Source organism: Camelus bactrianus, chromosome 11 (genome assembly GCF_048773025.1).
Source record: "Camelus bactrianus isolate YW-2024 breed Bactrian camel chromosome 11, ASM4877302v1, whole genome shotgun sequence".
Taxonomy (NCBI): domain Eukaryota; kingdom Metazoa; phylum Chordata; class Mammalia; order Artiodactyla; family Camelidae; genus Camelus; species Camelus bactrianus.
In genome coordinates, this window is record NC_133549.1 from 83,270,259 (window position 1) to 83,290,206 (window position 19,948).

General features: G+C 51.3%; 1 protein-coding gene across 2 annotated transcripts in view; it reads right to left on the reverse strand.

Annotated features, from left to right (window-relative positions):
• Positions 1–4,192: 4,192 nt before the first annotated feature.
• Positions 4,193–19,948, reverse strand: part of RET (ret proto-oncogene) — a 54,450-nt gene continuing 38,694 nt past the window's right edge. For both annotated transcript variants that reach the window (XM_074374436.1, XM_074374437.1), the window contains 9 exons: positions 16,661–16,808; positions 15,133–15,240; positions 13,867–14,081; positions 13,661–13,783; positions 11,717–11,787; positions 10,275–10,412; positions 9,178–9,277; positions 7,527–7,671; positions 4,193–6,251 (listed from right to left, as the gene is read on the reverse strand). In XM_074374436.1, coding sequence (XP_074230537.1) covers positions 6,094–6,251; positions 7,527–7,671; positions 9,178–9,277; positions 10,275–10,412; positions 11,717–11,787; positions 13,661–13,783; positions 13,867–14,081; positions 15,133–15,240; positions 16,661–16,808 — 1,206 coding nt within the window. In that variant the 3' untranslated portion in view covers positions 4,193–6,093. The remainder of the gene's footprint in view (positions 6,252–7,526; positions 7,672–9,177; positions 9,278–10,274; positions 10,413–11,716; positions 11,788–13,660; positions 13,784–13,866; positions 14,082–15,132; positions 15,241–16,660; positions 16,809–19,948) is intronic.

Consider the following 19,948-nt stretch of genomic DNA (forward strand, 5'->3'; position numbering starts at 1 on the left):
CAGATCTTAGGTAATTCTAAGTTTGAATTCAACAACAACCCTTTCACAGGGTGATGAGTCAAATATTTGCCACGTGTAAGAGACCAACAGAGATCTAAATCTGTAACCCAGCTCACGTAAGTCCTGGTTCCAGCCTTCCGTCATGAACAACTTCTTTCCTAGATCTCCAGGTGTCCCTACTAGATACTACACCTTTTGCAGTCAGGATGCCTCGTCCTGTTTGCTTCAGACTAACTTCTCATGCCTGTTAGGAATGATATTCCAAGACTTGTCTGTACACAGAGACCCTAAGTCTATAAATTACCAAAGATGAAAATTCCGAGCTCCAAAACAAAGCCACCCTTGATTATTCAGCAATGCACCTGGGGGAATTACTGACTCACTGTTCATGTGAACAATTAGAGCAGTGTTCCCATCAGTAGGGATCGTACATAAAGGACAGTGAGAAACTTATCACCAACTCTGGCAGAAGTCGTTAGCAGTACCACCTCTTCCCTACATGGAACACAGATCAGTCTCATCTTGTTGCATCGTTTTAGATTTCTTGTTAGTCATGATTGGTGCCACTCCTAATACCATACTTGGATCACTGAAACAGGGAAGCTGGGACCGACTATACAATGCCTTAAGGCAAAGCTACTTGGCTCTCTAAATTTGATCCTCGTGGCCTATATGGGGTTTGTTCTTGACTTGGGTTGCGTTCTTGGTTCAAAGCATTTTACAGGGATTATTAACTGTACTTGTGTTTGTCACAGTGCTCACGATGCTGGTCCACTGCATTCTACCTGGGGTCTGAAATGCTTCTGTGTAGCCACTTGCCTGTCAGATGACCACCATGATGATGCAACAACAGAATGGCCAAGAATACCTCACAATACAGTTAACAATGGAGATGACTGAACAATCAGTCTCTAAGCAGTGAAGCTCTGGATTTCCAAGCTTCCCTGAATTCATCAATCTTCAAGCAAGAAAATGACCAAAAGAGGGGACTGAGAGACCGAATATGCAAACAGACAATGGCCAGACCACATATAACTGAAGAACTCTGACCCACAGCCTCTGCAGTAACCAGCCCAGAATGGTCAGGATTTGATCAATGACTGTCAGAGTCCCAATTTTTTTTGCCCCAGTTTTCAACTTGGAACCAATTAGAAAAAGCCAAATACATTCTCCAAGTGAATCACATAAGAAGCTTCTAGTTAGCCTGCCTCCAGCTTCCCCATGCCAACAACTTCCAATCACAGCATATCTGAAGCTTCCCCCACTTTTTTTTCCCTGTAAAGCTTTCCCACTCCTCTGCCTGCCTTTGAGTCTCTGCCAAAAGCAAGTGATGGCAGTCTCTTCTCTTGCTATAGCAAGTTCAGAGTAAATAATCCCTGCTCATTCTTTTTCTAAAATTTATTTACATTGTGTCATTTACATTGTGTTACATTGTGTCAATTTCTGGTACCCCCTGCTCATTCTCATTTTGGTGGTCTTCATTTATCACTACAGAGCTAATGATGATAGGTAATTTGACCTCTCTTAAAAAATATAATTTTCTGCCACAAAACTTCTTTTAACTTCTTTCAGTGACTATCTTGTGAGAGACCAGAACCCTTCTCTCTTCTGTGTCATTCCTATCCTTGAAAACTGCTTCCTGTAATCTGACCTTTCTTTCCTATACATTCATGAGGTCTCCCAACCCCTTTACCCCAGAGTTCTGAGCAATCCCAGAGCTTTGGCCTCTCAAACTCTATGGCCACAGAGGCTCAAGGAAAAAATTCAAGCCCTTTAAAACTCCCAGAATAAAAGGTAAAAAAATATGGAGCAAGTCACATGCTCTTGTTGAGAGGAGACTCCAAGGACAGAGGCTGAGACACAGGCACATGTGAACTCCCTGGAGACCCCCGGACAAAGTCCCTTGCCTCAGGTAGCAAGAGGCAGCCTTATGTTCTTCCTCCTCCTGGGCTAGAACCTTCCCAACCCACAGGAATGACCTCCCTCCATGAGGGAAATGACAAGTGCAGAAAAGGACTGGAGTGCAGATGAGAAACACGAAACACGTCTCATCAAAAAGGATACAGTTAACTCTCTACTGTTTATAAAGCTGACATCGATAAATAAAAACACGGACACAAAAAGTGTTTGCATTTTTATTCACAAAATTGATAGTCTGCATGGTAAATACGTTTGTGTAGGAAATATTAAAATGGTTTCCTTCTCAAAAAATGATTTTTTTCTTAGCTTTAGAACACACTTTCCTTATCTTGCCTGCCCACACTAATTTTGAACTTGAATTGCTCAGTGTCATCTGCAAGGACGCAGGATTATGGTCTCTCCTGGTGTGGTACAGAACTCCTGATGTCACAGTGATTGGCGTAGTCCCCGGCCATGGTTCCCCCCATGCTGCCTGGCCCAGTTCCCTGTGACATTGATGTCCCTGAAGCTGCTACAGCGAGATGGCCTCCCTGTCACTGCTCTCCTGCCTGGGCTCCTGCTGAGAGGTCGCGGTTGGCCAGGTCCTGGGATTGAGCACGTCCCAGAAACATCTGCCAAAATATCTTGTCATTTGACATAGCAATCAAAACCTGAGTTGCACAGGTAAACCGGAAGTTCTCTCAGGTGTTCACAGTGTGTTCCTCTTTAACTCTGGGGATGAAGCTCATTCTCCCGGCTGTCACACAGCCACTCATCCAGCCTCAGCTGCAGGACACGGCAACACACTCCAAACTGAAAAATTCTCTACATACAGGTTCTAGTTTCTCCTGAGCTCAGCCAAGAATCGTTCATGTGAGTCCCAGCTCCCAGGAGAGATGGGAGGCTCTACAGAATTCTAACAAGGCTGCCGAGGTTGTTGCCACGGAGAAGGGACGGGGGTGGGGGCAGGCACCCTCAGTGGAGGTTGTTTTCTGTAGATACAGGCCCACCTGGAGGATAAGCACCAAATGTGAAGTTCATGCTGAAGGGAGATGCATGTTCCCACTGCCGCACTTGCCCTTTCTGACCCAGGGCCCCAGAGGTAAGGATTTCTTAGGCAGTTTCTAGAACCACCCTACATACTCCCAGCCAACTATTCCACATGTCAACATGCTCCAAGGAGGAGAGGAAACCATTCACTGCTCTGCCTGGGAAAAAATGCTCTAATTGTAGTGGGGGAAATTATGCCTTCCCACTGAATTGTCTTTTATATATTAAGTATTTGTCCAAGATCTGTTCTCAGACATTATGTTCAACTATATTTCCAGCCAAATTAGCTGGATTTGTGGCTAAGGAGTCCTTTATGGGGGCTGGTGAAGAATGTGGTTTTTTAATTTTTTTGGAAAAATAAACCATACACACATACTCCTAATGGAAGTTCTCTGCTCTGGAAAAAGGGTTTTTCAGTATTTTGGTAGTAGTTTTTCTCAGCATGGTTTTCTAAACATACTGAAGTAAAGGCTGCAGGAAATAGCTGACCCAGAAATTATGTTTATTTCCAGTCTCTGTGGTCCACGTTGAAGGAGGAAGCTGAGAACAGACATGGGCGCTGAGGGCCAGGACTGGGGCAGCCCCTGGGTGATGTGTACACGTGCCTGTGTGTGCACGTGCATATGTAGGCACCCAGGACATGAGACAGGCCCTCAGTGTCCAATGCACAACTGCAACCATAAATCAGATTTCTGTTGGTAATAACTGGCATTTGCCTAATGACCCACCTGCTCCTTACCAGATGTCTAAGGAGGAGCTCAAAGAATTCCTACACAATCTGACAGGAGGACATAAACGGAAACATTTAGCATCTTAAGCTTCACAGTGATTCAGGGCAAAATTTCTCCTCCAAATTCTACTGGATTTTCAGTCATGATTATGCATTTCACCTTCTCTCTCAAAACTGTCCAACTCCAGCTCCAGCAAATAAACAGCAAGCAAATGGCTAGAAGAGCAAAAGTCTGAACTAGGCATTGCTCGCTGCTTATTTTAGGGGAGCGAGGAATTCCTTGAACGGCAGAATTAGCTGAGTTTTAAGTTATTATAAATGTGGCTGTTCATGTATATATTGTGTAAAACAAGTCAGTAACACCCCCAAGTGCCTCCTAGTCCTAGGTCACTAGCCCTCCCCAGTGGCCCCCACAGTAGATCCCCTGGTGATATCTTACTCCTTATATTGAAACTTCAAAATCAGAAATCTGACGTTTCCAACTAGGAAGTTAAAAAGAAGAAGTTTACACACTTTACGATACATGATTTTATTTACAGGACTGAAATCACTTTCTTAGTCACCTTGATTACAAATTAACACGGTATGGTTTAATAATAACCTTTCATAAATAGATTTAACAAAGTTTAATCAATCACTGACAGAGTGCTACTTAATACTCAGTAATACTTAACACTCGGTAACTTCTGCATATATGCATATGAAAATTCTGTCTGATAGGACTAATTGATACGAGTACTTTTATAACTTAGGAATAGACATTAGATAATGAGTCAAGGGTTAATTCCACTGGGTCAGCCAGTTAGACCTGGAGTTCTCACCCTGCCGAGGACAAACCTGCTGTGGCCACTCCACTTACCGAGTAGGCATTTTTGATAACTTGAGTTTATTCCTACTTCCGCATTTATCAAGACTATCTTTAAGCACATCTGAAACCCCAAAGTTTACTGCAACTAGATATTTGTAAAAGAACTTATCACAGTGTATCTGGACAATGGCCCAAATCTAAACCTAAGCCACGCTGCATCTGTAGTAAGTGTTTTTCCAGAGCTTTCCCCGGCTGTGTGTGCACACACTCCACCCCTCCCCAACCCTCCCCGCCCCATGAGGCTCCTCCATATACTCATCCAAACCTTCCTGGCCACAAAAATGCCCTAATTTTACTGCTTTTGTGAAATGCCTATAAAATACAGTATTTTCAGGAGATGACCTTAAGTCCGTTCACAGTGCTTTAAGTCTGAAGACCAGGCAGTGTTTTGGTAACCAACCCTCTCCTGCAAGGTTACAGCGCTGAGACAGAAAGAAGAGCCGCTGGGACTTCCCGAAAGCCACCCCCGCAGGATGGGAGGAGCGCTGAGTGCCTGTGACCACAAACAAGCGGTGAAGAATGACAAGAAGCTTATGAGTCATGGTCAGAACGTAAGAAACAAAAATGTCGGGCTGTAGCAGCTTTCAGTGACAAACACAGGAAAAGTGAAGACATGTACTTTCTCACATAAGCTCTATGAGAGCCAAGACATTGTCTTTTCCACATCAGAACTGTAATCAGAGGTGTAGTGGCCCTTGCTCATTGTCGAGGCTACTTCGAATGTAACTAGCTGAACTGTCCCTTTTAAACTGAGCACAAGTCCCACCCACTAGCATGTGAGATGGGCCACCACCGCCTTTTGGTGCTGGATGTGTGTGTGGTGGTGGGAGTGGGATTCACAGCAGGGAAGTCTCTGCTGTCAGCAATCCTTGCACAGGAGGCACTCCCCTTGGACGCCCTTTTCCTCCGTACCTTTCTCTGTCGGGGGTGGGGGAGCGATCCCTCAGCAACAGTGACAGATGTGTCTTGAGAGCCCCCTTTCCTCACCCCGCCTGTTGACACAGCAAATACGGCATCACATCTCTCCATTGTGCTAAATCTAAGAATCATTTTGATCATGATAAAAAAATCATACATCTTCCTAAGAAAAGGTAACACGATTTAAAAAAAAAAAAATTCTCAGGATCTCAAATGCTGAGCAGAGTCCTGTCCCGAGGTCCCCTCTTTCCCTCCAGCCCTGGCTGGGCTTTGACATCACGACAAGGCCTGGCTGGGCTCTCGTTCTGAACAGAGATGTGTCATCTGGGCCAGATCTTATGTTTTCCTGCTGCCTTTGTGTGTGTGTGTGTGTGTGTGTGTGTGTGTGTGTGCTTCATGTTTAAATTGTGTTGCCTCATTGGGTGGCAACCAGAAAAATCCAACAGTTCAGGTAGTGAGTGAGGAGCCCACACGTGTGAGCACGGAGTGTGTGGGGGTCCCAGTGCGCTACGTCTGCTGGGAGGGAAAATCACCAGCCAGTGTGAAATGCACAAGGAGGGGCCGGCAGCCTTTCCCTTCTTGGCATGTTTCTCCCCCTTGTGAGTCCATTACCTTTCCCAAAGAAATGTTAACTATCAAACGCGTCCATTAATTGTGCCGCTGAGGGTGAAACCATCCAGTTAGCATATACACTATCATTTGCATATCTTGGACACCCAGTGTTAGTGCCATCGGCTCTCGTGGGTGGTACAGGACTCTCTTCAGGCCAGTTCGGGTCTGACATGCCTAAAAATGAAAACAGATCATTTGTTCTGCACTGAAGAACCAAAACTTCATGTGCAGACAGTAAGGCCTTGGCAAAACTCCCTTTGAGGTTCAAACCAAACTTCTGATTTCTGTGCCAATTGCCTGAAGGGTTTCGTGCTCCAGGTTTCCAAAACATTGGTATATCTAGGGGGAAATATCACGTGCTCTCTTGGTAACTGCAACTTAACAGAAACTATCAATTTTGACTTTTATAAGCTTCAGACTCGCAAATCTGATTTATATTTGTGGATTGGTTTAACTCTTTTTCTAAGGCAGCTTAAAGCATCCGCACCTTGCTGTACTACTGCAGCAGGAAGCTTCTATCAAAAGTTCTCTAATGGAAAGGAGCCTGCTTGTCTTCCATCCAAGCCTACCACGGAGGAGAGGGTCTTCAAATCAAGGGTGCACGCAGGCGAGTCCCACAGCGTCGACGGGACAAATGGCAAGTAGCACTAGCCAGCAAGGATTCAGTGACTCAGGAGGCATGCAAAAGGAACAATCTCAGCTGAAAAAAATGCTTGAAACTCCAAGATTTCCAAACAATCAGTGATGACGTTAGGAAACAGCAAAAAATTTCGAGTATTGAATAGAAGACGAAAGAAGGAGTTTTGGCAAGAACCATATTTACTGTCCATTGCAAGACCACAGCACCACAGACCACGTTCTTTCAAAAAGCGCTTTGCTCCAGCTTTTAGCACTGACTTTATAAGTGACAACTGTCATGACAGCGTGTGATGCAAAGGATGTGAAAACAGCCGTCTGCATGTGTCCTCCCCGGTGGTGGTCCCCAGCACCGGGTGGCCTCCAAGAGCCACGGCCTGCCCAGACAGGGCCTGGAGGGGACCACTGGATGCTCCTCCTTTCTAAATGAAATGTCTCCCCAGATCATGTAAATTTCTCTCAGTAGTTAAATTAGAAGTACTATGACTATGACCCACCCCAGAAATGACTTATTGTTTTCCCAATATCCCCTGAGAATTCTGCCCCACTTTTTCTTCTTTGTCATCTTAAATTGCTGGGCAGTCTGTGATTACACATATTTTCACATCCTTTAAAAAAAAAAAACACACACACAGTTGTAAAAATGCCTGAATGTAAACGGATGCAAAGTCAGACATTTACAAACAGAAAGGTTCAGAGCAGACTTTGGTTTCATTCAGACCAGAAACACTCTTAAAAAGCATTACAGAGAGTAAGGACAGCGCAGAGAGGAACAGTGTGGCTAGAACCTAGTAAAGGCATGTGAAATTCTACCATAGAGTTTGTTTTCGATCCACGTGGAGGGGAGGGCTCGAGGGAGGGGAGCACTACTACAGTCCACCAGGGGCATCTCCTCCTCCGAGAGGTCGTCATACAGCAGGGAGCCGGATGGGGTGGGTGCGGCCAGGTCCAGGTAGTCCTGGAAGGGAGAGGCGGCTGGTCACCCCTGGCGCGGGCCTCTACCGGACACGTCCCGGCCCTCCCCGCACCAGAGTGGAGCCCTGGCCGAGTTGCACCCCAAGCCTACTGGCTGCTCCGTGGGACCTGAGCCCCTTGCCAATTGCCAGCCCTGAGCTCCCCGACACCTGGCCATGCTCTGTGGTCCCCACTGCTCCCCACTGGAAAGCCACCTCCCTGGGGGCAGAAATGGGTTCCTACTAGCCGAGTCCTCTCCCTGCAGCACTCGGGGCACCAGGTCCAGCACTGGCAAACTGGCCTGTTTACAAAACCTGAGGCTCTGGGAGAGCTCGCTGCAGTCCCATGACTCAGATAGGAATGCCAAGAAGAATCTCAATCTGCCGAATTCTTTCCAGCTTTCCTCCAGGCACTCCTGCCATTTAGAACATCACTTCAGGACTCAGAAATCTGAAGTCACGGATGGGGGTTTTGCACAGGATGCTGCTATAAGCTTCAGCTCCCAAGTATGACAATTCTGGAGTACCTGCTATTCCCACTGCCCTGGTTAAATGTGTCATGAACGGTTGAAGCATTTTTTTCTGGCTGCTTCTCAGCACTGTTCTAGGAAGGCCGTCTCTCGGCCTCAGCTATCACTTTTGTTTAGGACAACCCTGCACTCATAGGATTCGGAGGCTTCCACCAAGTGATACACTGATGTTAGGTTTTATTACAAGTCGCCTCGTCCATGCATCTTGCTTTTTGTGTTGGAAGAAATGACAACTTTTAGTAAATGTCTCAATGCAAGGATGAAACTGCGAGGGCAAGGTCTGGGCCTGCTTTGTTTACGTGTATCCCCAGCATCTAAGGTAGAACACGGTACACAGCAATGGCTCAAGTAATATTAGTTGGAACTTTGACAACTTCTCAATTACCCAGAGTATAACCTGGGGGCCCAGGGATATGTTTTGTTTGGCCCACATTGAGCTTTTGGAAATTAAATGAATTGCTAACATTAAAAACTTGGAAACAATATAAATATCCCATAAAACTCAGAGGAACTGACCCGCTGGCACTCATATTCTTATAGGTTACATGTGCCTACGGTGAGGGGTCCTTTCGAGGCGGCTGGTGGGTTCCCATCTGTCAGAGTCTTCACTGCTCCCTAGTCACTCCCCGCTCCCCGCACTCCCGGCTGGGCCCCTCAGAGCATCTGAATTTAGGGCACGCTAATTTCAACTAAGTACTCATGTTCTGTTAATGAAAATGATTCTGTTTGGCTTTGGAACATTTTCCTCCCACCCCTGCCTGTGGAGGGCTCTCAAGGTAAAAATCTTGGTTTCCTCATGATTTAAAAGAAGCCCAGGGGGCCGAGATCACAGACAGCGGCTCGGTCACTGGCTGCCCCTGGGGACAGCCTCCCTCTACCTCTGCACTGGGAACTCCACAGCCCAGGGTGATGCCAGAGTCCCCCCACTGCCATGTTCAGTCTGTGGGTAGCTGGTGCCAGGAATCGGCTCCAGGTACTCACTCTGCTCTTAACCATCATCTTATCCAGGTCTTTGCTGATGTCAGCGAACACTGGCCTCTTGTCCGGTTCCTGCTTCCAGCACTGCAGCATCAGACTGTACCTGGTGGGAAGCACAGGTGGGCGGTTACAATCCAGCAAGGACTAACTGCCCAATCATGGCCACCACACCCAGAGAGTGCCCTGGGCCAGGGGACTCTGTTCCCCAACCCCAAAGCTGTTTCTGTGTCACTGACATCCTTCTCTGAGCGGGGCCAGGGTTTGAAGGGTCACCAGGAGCTCACAGTATCTGGCCCTGGGGTCCAGCTGTGCCTGCTACGGTGGCTAAGGCAGAAATGCCAGTCTTTAAAACTCTTAAGAAGGATGAACTGGGTATAAACACAAACACACCTGCCAATCACACCTGTGTCTCACCCCTTCCTCTCTTTCCTGGGGGCCTGGCATGGCTGCAGGGCTTCCAGGGCTACCACGTGGGTGTGAGCTGCCAGCCCAGGCCACCCAGGGAGGTGGCACCTACTCACCCTTGTGCTCCCCCATCTAGCCCCGAGCCGGGCACGTGGCAGGTGCACGATAGACTTTGTGGAATGAATGGACCAGTGTGCCTCTGTCTGTGGATGACCCCTTCTCATGTGTTCTCAACTGTCCTCCGAGAATTATCTGATGGAACCATACCACCAGATGAGAAGATTCTGGTGCCCTTGGGCTGAAGTCCAGGCCCCCCAAGCCTGCCCCTTGCCCGTCTTTGTGCCTCCTCTTGGGCACTCTCCTATAGGCACCCCTGGGTCCATTCTGAATCACTTGCCCCTCCCAAGGCATCCTGGGATAGGTCTCTGGCCTTGGGCTCAAGGACTGAAGCACCCTCTCATCCTTTCCCACTATCTCTCCCCAGGTCCTGTTCCCCTTCATCTTTGTAAGTCCTTCTAGGAAGCCCACCCAGCCCCCAGCGGTGTTGGGGTCCCCAACATCTGCCCTTATGCCCAAAGGTGATTCTCTGACTTCTGCCCTGTCACTACTGGCACCCAGGGCTACCGAGGGGCAGGAGGGAATGACGGTGTGTATCTGTGTCTGAGGGAGGCTGGGCCAAAGCAAAGCCTGCTCACATCTCCTCACTGCAGTTGTCTGGCCTCTCCATCCGGTAGCCTGTCTTCAGAAGGTTGAAGAGCCGCTCTGGAGGAATCCCAGGGTAGGGGTTGCCCCCTAGGGTCACAATCTCCCACAGCAGGACACCGAAGGACCACCTGCAGAGAGCAAGAGGACCAGTGAGTGGCTGCACTGGGTCTGCGGCACCCTCTGTGCAGCCCGGACTCCCATCCCTCCAGCAGCTTCTGACCCAGAGTCCCCAGGACAAGGAGTGGTCCGAGTGCTCACGGTTTCTGCCTGGGCCGACCGCACAGATGGATGAGGGATAGAGGTGGGGGTGAGCCGTCCTCACCTCTGCCAAGCTCAGCCTCCACACCCAAAAGGGACAGCAGCTGGCCCCTGAGGTGATGCTCTGAAGCATCAGACATGGCATAGAGAGACCAAGCAAGTACAGCAAACACGAGGCGGGACCTAGGCCCCGGGGCACGGGGCTCCCTGCACAATTCCTCCACCTTTTCTGTGTGCTTGGAAATGTTCATAAGATCTTAGAAGAAAAAAAAGAAGCACCGCTATAGAAAAACACTTAACTGTGAGGGAAAATTTACTGTGAGGTGGGAGCAAAATCGTATCACAAAACAGCATTATCACACATATGGGAATAAAAAGCATGTATTTGTACAGCACGGAAAACACTAGAAGGCTGCGCCTGTGAGGGCCAGCAGTGGGTGTTTAGGGGTGGTGGGATCCAACCGACTTTTCGTCTCTTCATTATGCTTTCCTCTGCATTTTCCAATTGTTTTACAGTCCACTTTGTAATCAGAACACAGTTGTTGAAACAGTTTGAGAACTAACTGCCTTTTCACAGCCCACGTTATCCAAAGTATGCATGCCTGTTCAGAGCTGAACACTTGGAACAAGTCTGTTGTATTTTTGAAGACTATCAAGAATGCAGTTGGACCTGGAAGACTGAGTTTTGGTTCCTGTCTTGCAGCAACTGGGGGCGCACAAGCCTAGAAACTTACTTACTGAAGGCCATCCCTGCCTGCTGGGCAGGGACCAGTCCCGGGGGACTTGCCTGAGCCCAGCCATGCTCAGGCTCATAGGAGGGGGACTGCTTGGCTGGGCCTGTGTGTCACTAAGATGCCCGGAGAGGAGAGGAGAGGAGAGGGGAGGGGAGGGGAGGGGAAGGGAGGGGCGGGGAGCGAGACAGGGGAGGTGAGCAGGGTTTGCAGCCGCAGCTCACTGCCCTCCTGCATTCCACCTCGGCCTTCAGAACTACTGCCTGGGCCCTCGCCATTTGCTGAGTGAACACACAAAGCCTCAGCTTGGGCCACTGCGGGTGGTTGGCATGAGCTGACGGGCACTCAGGGCCAGTGCTGTTCCCCAGCCGAGCTGCCCAGACAGGCGGCATGGCCCCCTACATGTGTAATCTCCACCCCAGGAAGTCAACACCTGGACTCACACATCACTCTGAGTGGTGTAGATATGATCGAAAAGGGACTCGATGGCCATCCATTTGACTGGGATCCGACCCTAAAGAGGGAGCGAGAGAAAGGCATTAATGCCACTCTGACATCTTGGGGTGAGGGGTGGGGGAGGGTGGAGCCGTGTCCCAGATGCTTCCAGCTCTGAAGCGGGGCTGAGTAATGGTACCCAGCATGTTCCTGGGTACAGAACTGGCAGCACAGCCTCGCAGGGGCTAGAGCTCCAGCCTGGCCCTCCCAGGCCTGGTTGAGATGTTGGAGGGAGTCAGCTGGCCTTCCCATAGCTACACAAGGTATGCCGGTCATGCACCACATCCCTGGTGAGAAGAAACCCAAGGAACTGATAACTGAGTGCAAGCCAGGTCCCCCTGTGGCCGAGTCCAGGGAGCACTGGGGTACCCTGGGTGGTGCTGCCCAGTGGGTGGGCCAAGAACACCATCCAGCAAGATGTTTTCCCAGTTTGGGAAGCCAACATCCAGCCTTTCCGTCTTAGGGACTTCTGATGCAAACGAACACACTAAAGGCTCTTCTGAGAAGCTCAGAGGAGAAACAATCTGTGTATGTGCCTTGAGGCTAGTTTTTCCCTCTTATTTTATTCCAGGGCCCTTTTAGCACCTTCTGAAAGGGTGCCTCTCCCTCCCCCCATCCCACCAAGGAGGTGCTGGGATCAGACCTAACAAATCCTCTCTAATCCAACTCGAGAACTAGCTTTCCAGTACAAGAAGGTCAATCTGAAGGCCGAATCAATAATAAAGGCCGTGCATTGGATTTTAATGCAACTTTTACTGTAATTCCTTTTTGTTTAAAGTACTCTTTAGGATTTACATCCTTGCTGAAGATGAAGCGTGACTGTTTGGGGGAGCGTGTGCTCATAACAACGCCGCCTGCACCCTGTGCTCTCGGGAGCCGTGCTTGGCCACCTTGTGCTTCTCCATCAGGACCAGGGCGTCAACAGGAAGACTCCGTCCACCCTCTCCACGGGGCGGGGAGCAGCCGCTCCCCACTTCCCCTTCAGTAGTTCTGAGATACGCTGTCACAACGGAAACCCCAGAAAAAATGAAACATCCTCACAGCTCTTGGCAGCACTAGGGCTCCTCAGGTGTATGCCGTTGCTTTTTTTGTTTTTCTCTTTGAGCAGCATCTGTTCTGAACGTCAGATTAGCTGTGTCTCTTGAAGGGGCCCATGAGCTGGCCCTGTCTCATCTGTCACAGTGAGGCTGCAGGAGAGGGGCTGAGGGGGCAACAGAACTAACAGGGTCAAGACCGGTGCCCCAGGGAGCTGGATGATGCCAGGGGACCAGGTATCCTGAGATGGGCCCTAATCACCTATTTCAGAGACTTGGGAAAAAAGGCTTCTGAAATCCTTAGGCTGCATCTCTGGAACCCCGTCTCCAGGGCCTCTCTGTGCACCTTCTAAACTCACTTCGCCAGGGATTCCCAGGTCTCTGTCCCAGCAGAAACCCCACCTGTAAAGTGGTTCATTCTCTTCTGCAAAGAATGACTACAAAGCTCGGGTGTATTTCACTTCACTCTGCTCTGAGCAAAGGGCTAATGTTCCACAGAAAGGAAACAGTGACCTCCACTCTGCAGAAGCGAGAGAAACAACTGTGGAGAAGACTTATTTCTGCAGCGTTAGGTGACCTTCAAAAGTGATAGTGATGAAAAGCAAGAGATGCTGCCAGGCCCCAGCTCCCCGGAGGGCAGCTCTGAAAGGGCGCCGGTGGCACTGAGGAAGAGAAGGAACAACGAGGTACTCAGGACTGCGGAAGGGTTCAGGGATGAGGGCTGGAAGGTTAGACTCTAAAAATCTGCTTTATCTCCTCCAGGTGTTCTAAGGGCTCTGCCCTCACCCTGTGGGCACCCGGACCGCTGCCCCCACCCAGCCCTGGAGCCCCAGGCCGCCACACCCCACGACCTGGTACCTTGCTCCTCTTCACGTAGGAATCCTCTTCATAAACATCTCGGGACAGACCAAAATCCGAGATCTTCATCCTGCGCCCTTCGGCTACCAGGACGTTTCTGGCTGCCAAGTCCCGATGGACGAGCTGCGAGGAAGACAACAGCAGGGACCCCTGAAACCCCAGCCCACTGCAGGCGGTTGGAGGGGCTGGGCTGGGGCGGCACGCACCTTCATCTCGGCCAGGTACTGCATCCCCCGCGAGATCTGCCAGGCGAAGGAGATGAGGTCGCCCATAGTCAGGGCCCGCTCCTCCGGGTTGTCCAGGTAGCTGGAGCTGCGGCTGTCTCCGCTGCCCACGTAGCCGGGCCCTGCCTTGCGGCTTTCTCGGAGGAAGCCCCGCAGGGAGCCGTACTTGGCGTACTCCACGATGAGGAGGAGCGGCCCTGGGGGCAGAGGGGCTGGGCTGTGGGCTGAGGGCCTGTGGGGTCCCCGTAGGTGCAGGTCAGGCAGAGCACGGGGAGACCACGGGGCCCCGGGGCAGGCCCTGCACCCTACCTGTAAGTGGGCAGACAGCCCTGCTCTGGGTGGCAAGTGCCTGGGTTCTGGCAGCCTGAGAAATGATTTAAGTCTCGGCTCTCTCTAACATCCCTTGCTCTCCCTGTTGCTAGGGCCTGTGCCAAAGCCAGCTTCCCGGGGGGTTGAACATGACCTTCTCCCTGGTGCCCAAGGCAGGCAGTCACTGTGCTCAATGCTGCCCGGGGAGGCACCCCCTGCTGCTGGGATGTCAGGCCCTTCCCGCCACACCATGGCCTGGAGACGGCTGATAGAGGCAGAGGATCTGGATGGGCATGTGGCCACCTGCTCCCTGTTCCTGCAAGCCCTCAGCAGCTCCTGGGCTGCGGTCCTGCCCTAAGGCCGGCCCTGAGTTCTGCTGGTGCTGACCAGTGTCTCTGCTGTCCTTTGCTCCCTGTTGGCTCCCTGTCTCCCTCGTACCTCAGACACATGTACCCACACACACACACGCAGTGGGAGGCCCCTAAGGATCAAAAGATCAGGATGCTCTTATGTAAGAGATGGTGACAATGCCTTTACCATGCAGGGCTGGGGTTGGGTCACCTAGAAGTTATGGCACACCTAGTCCCCAGTAGGTACCCAATAGGCGGAGTCCATTCCTGGAGCTCCCTGCCCTGAGGGCTCTGCCTGGGGCAGGGTACTGATGACCAGAAAGTCACCAGAGACCTCCTGGCAGCCCCAGCAGGCCCAGAGAGCACACTTGGAGTAGAGGCCTTGTGCAAGCACTCATGTAGCACCTCTCCAGGCCCCCTCAGTGACATGTGAGCTCCAGGCAGGGGCCAGAGCCAGACACCGTGTTTCCGGGAGGACAGAGGACAGGGGCCAGGAGGAGGAAACAATGAGGAAAGGGGGAGGAGGAATGGGGCGGTCCAGAGTGCCCTGGCCTGTGCCCGGCTGCTGCTCATCCCCAGCCAGCCTTACCACCCTGGCTGCAGGCCCCGTACAGCTTGATGACTTGTGGGTGGTTGACCTGCTTCAGGAGGTTGAACTCTGACTGTAGGTCCCGCATCTCACTTGTGGAGGCATTCTCTGAAATGCACGTAAACAAGGCAACTTGCAAAGCAGTCCCTTCTGTTAGCCCTTTCTGCAACTCCACTGAGCCACGTGACCCGCATCAAGGATCTGCACAGACCCCAGGAATCTCCTTCACAGACACTCTACCCAGGTTCAGACTGAGGCCTGCAAGGACCCCACCACCTGGGGCTGCTCTCAGCCCGTGGGGTGGTCGACAGTGGCTTCATGTGCCTCTGGGGAATAAGAAGCCTGAGAAGCACTCCAAGTGAGCAGGAACTTTCCAGGGAGAGCCTCCCAGGGCTGGGCCATTTGTGCAAGTGGCATTAGTTCTCTGCAATCGCCATCTCTCAAAGGCAGTGGTGCACAAAGATCCCCTCATTCATCCTTCTGGGAAGGTAAGAGGGCTCCCTGGTGTCCCCAAAACACTTGCTGACCAAGCACTCAGCAGTGGGGGCTGAGGCACAAAGGTGAAGGCTACAAGACTTCACAGAAGTCTCTTGCCATGCTGAAGTTGTGCGTCCAGAGAGCAGACAGAGTTGTGCTCAGGCTCCCACCAGGAGATTGGTTATGGAGTTATTCTGAGTCACAAGCTGTGGCTAAACAGCCCTCCTGGGCCAGCTGCCCCACACCCACTGCCCAGCTGTGCCGCGCCACCTCCTCGGGCTGCAGACCTGTATGCAAATGAGAAGACAGCTAGGAGATGGGGCATCGGGACCCATTGGACCATATATGGGTGGCCTGGGGCCAGTCTCACTATGCCCCTTAGGCCTTGGGTCTCATGGGCAAGGGGGGGATGACCCCAGTCAGGGCCTGGGTAAGTATCCAGAAGCATTCTGCGCTGCGTGGCCCCCTGACCGCTGAACCTATGTGTGTACTAGCTGACTTGCGCCCACTGCTGGCCATAGAGCCTGGCCGTGGCAAAGGGCTGTCTACCCAGTCTCTGCTGAGAAACACGAGTGAGTATGCCAGGCTGATAGCAAGACTAGGGCAGGGCAGGCCTGCTGAGGGGCAGTGGGGATTGGGCAAGGCAGGGCCCTAAGGGGCAGGGGCCAGTCCTTACAGGTGGTCTCTTTACCAGGACCCCAGTTGAATTCCTGGCTGAGAAGAAAGAATGGGGCAAACTGGGGTGGGGAGAGCTGTCAGTTCAAAACCGGAAGTGCTTTTAACTTAAAACTTGGATCTTTACCCAACATTGGTACAGATGCAGCACCACCACTCCTGAACCTTCCAAGGGAGGAACATCCTTGCTCTGCTTCTCCAGGGCCCAGCTGGGGCCACATCATCCATGGTGGGGGTCCCCGGCTGCAGCCACTCAAGGGGGGCAATGGGAGCGCTCTCCAGGAGGCACGAGGCTGGCCACGGGAGCCCTGGCTGTCGCGGTGGCTTTATCCACCCCGTGGGGCCCCGTACTTGTAGGTACTGCCTGGACAGGTACCTTTCAACATCTTCACAGCCACAGTCGTGTACCCCGCTTTGCCTTTCAGCCGGAAGGCCGTTGCCTTGACCACTTTTCCAAATTCGCCTTCTCCCAGAGTTTTGCCAAGAACCAAGTTCTTCCGAGGGAATTCCCACTTTGGATCCTCCTGTGATGGGTTTGATGGAAGGAAGAGAAGAGAACAGGGAAGAAAGATGGTGAGGATTAGAGGAAAAGAAGAAAGCAAGACCCGTTCAACAAGCTCCAGTGTGCAGACAGCCGACTGTCACCTGAACTGGTAGGTTATAGTCACCAAAGGCAGGATCCACAGTCAGACCCTGAGGTGCCGTTACATGACGTGTCTCCCTCGTAGGAAGGCAGGCGTTGCCACAGACCAGACTAGACTCTGTAGCCCATACCCTCACTGGTCCCCGTCTACTGAAGATGCCCTGGGCCATCCCAGCTCACATCCTTGTCTCTCTAATGAGGGATTCAGGGCTTACTCAGCACGCACAGTGCTCAGCGGGGAGCATGTCCTCTTCCCTGGGAGTCAGGCCCAAGCCTCTCAGCACTGCCTCTGCTTTGGACACAGGCAGCTGCCCAGGCCCTGGTGTGCCCTTTCCAGCAATTCTCAGAGAACCGAATTGACTCCAGTGGCCCAAGTTGCCTACCAGCCTAGGACCCCCAGCTACAGGTGGAAGTATCCAGGGCAGCTCCTGGAAAGGTACCACTGTGCTTCTTGGGAACCTCCATCCCAGTATGTGGAAGAAGCTGCTCCTCCTACAGGCGCAGCTATTGCCCTGAACCTGCACACATCTGCTCACCATGCTCCCCTCCACCTGCCTGCCCACTGAAGTCCCATCCATACACCATGCCTGTTCAAGACCACGCTGGGATGCCTTCCCAGACCCCCAGCTCGGCGCCAGGTACTTGAACTCTGACTGGGGATACAGAAGCCTGACTGGAACCTCCCACCTGTGCCAGCACTGGGTGTCCATCGCCCCCAGTCTCACTGCACCTGTCTGTGGGTGTGTCTTCAGGTACTGCTCAGGATGTGTTCTGCCAAGCTTGTCTAACGACAGAGGCAACACCGCTGGGGTCCCACTGTCCCTCAGTGACCAGAACCTCGTATTCTAATGTCTGGGTGCAGAGGCAGCATCATCTCAGCACCATGGCCAGGGGTACCATCCAGCCAGCTCCTGGCGTCCTGGTGTCTCAGGTTCCCCAAGAACCCACAGTCAGGGCCAAAGTTGACATCATCATCACTGCTCTGGTGTGCTCATCTCTACACTGCACTGGATAAGGGTTTAGTTTACTGTACACAGAGACTGTGCTAAGCAAATGCGGATGTCACTGATTTGATTCTCACAAGAATGTTAAAAATCATTCTCCCAAAGGGAACCCTCCTGCACTGCTGGTGGGAATGTAGTTTGTTGCAGCCATTATGGAAAACAGTATGGAGAGTCCTCAAAAAACTAAAAAGAGACCTATCATATGATCCAGCAATCCTACTCCGGGCATATATCCAGAGGGAACTCTAATTCAAAGAGATACATGCACCCCAATGTTCACAGCAGCACTATATACAATAGCCAAGATATGGAAGCAATCTAAATATCCATCGACAGATGACTGCATAAAGAAGCTGTGGTATATTTATACAATGGAATACTACTCAGCCATAAAAAGAATAAAATAATGCCATTTGCAGCAACATGGATGAACCTGGAGATTGTCATTTTAAGCGAAGTAAACCAGAAAGAGAAAGACAAACATCATATGATATTACTCATATGTGGAATCTAAAAAGAAAAAAAAGGACACTATGAACTCATCTACAAAACAGAAACAGACTCACAGACATAGTAAACAATCTTATGGTTACCGGAGGGAAAGAAGGTGGGAGGGGATAAATTTGGGAGTTTGAGATTTACAAATGTTAGCCACTATGTATAAAAATAGAGTGAAAAAAAGTTTCTTCTGTATAGCACATGGAACCATATTCAATATCTTGTAATAACCTTTAATGAAAAAACAATGCAAAAATATGTATATATATGCATGACTGGGACACTGTGCTGTACACCAGAAACTGATGCGTTGTAATTGACTATATTTCAATAAAATAAAAAAAAAATTCTCTCCACTTTATATAAGAGAAAACTGAGTTCAAACAGTTGAGTAACGTGGCCAAGACCTCGGAGATGGTCAGGGTGGCCCTTGGGCTTCAGGCCTGGCTCTGGTTGCTCTGCACCCTGGGCTGAAGGCAACGTGGGCCGAGGATGGTCTGTGTCACCCGGCATGAGCACATGTCAGCACCACTCTTGCTGTGTATCTCACCACACATGGCTAGGGTGGATAAAGGAATCAAATGGCTTGTCCCAGAGGCCTGCATGGAGGCTGAGATGCTGCTGGGGGTGGGGGTTGGAGACCCTGCCTGCTGAGTGACTGGACTAGGAAAGGCAGGAGACAGGCGACTGTGACCACATCTGAGAATGGTCCTCATGGCCAAGACCCTCACCAACGGGCGAGCACCCCTTGGGCAGCACCTCCTAGGAACCCCAGCTACCTCCCAGCCCAGACCCTGTGGACCGCCAGGGCCCTGTGGTCCCTGGGTGCTGAGTTTCCTGCCTGGAGGCCCCTGCCAAGATGCATACGCTGTACTGCTCCCTATCCAGCCTTGTGGGCAGAAGAACTTCTGCTCCCACTCACCCTCAGTCCTCCCCCAAGGCCCAGCTTCCAGCTCCTTGGGTGTTCCCAGCAAGATCAGTGAAGGGACATGGCAGGTTGAGGAGGGGCCTGGCCAGGTCAGGGGTGGTGTCTGAGAAGCACATGCTGACCGCAGGCCCAGGTTTCCTGCTTGGGAGAAGGGGGCTCTGGAAGCTTGCTGGCTCTGGCTGGCACTCTCCCTTAGCGGGCCAGTCATGGAGCCTGGGGGCCAGAGGATCCTCAGTGTCCCCAGTCCTGCTCTCCATACTACAGACAGACTCCGTTCCCTGCTGCTGCCACCCTGGCCAAGTTGCTGCCTGCCACCATCTCCCCTGAATGGGGATAAGCCTCATCACCCACCCCTGGACTCCGCAACAGAGTGGCCTGTGGAAATAAAGGCCAGGAAATGTGCCGCCAACCCTCAGGGCCCTACCCTCTGAGAATGAAATCCACATTCCTCCTCAGGACCTCCCTGCACCCTCCATCCTCCCCCCACCAGCCCTTGGGGCACCTGCAGGATAGCCCCCGTCAGGTACAGCATGGCCTGCCCTCCTTTTATCCTAACAGCCCAGATCCCAGTCCGTTTAAATCAGCACCCAT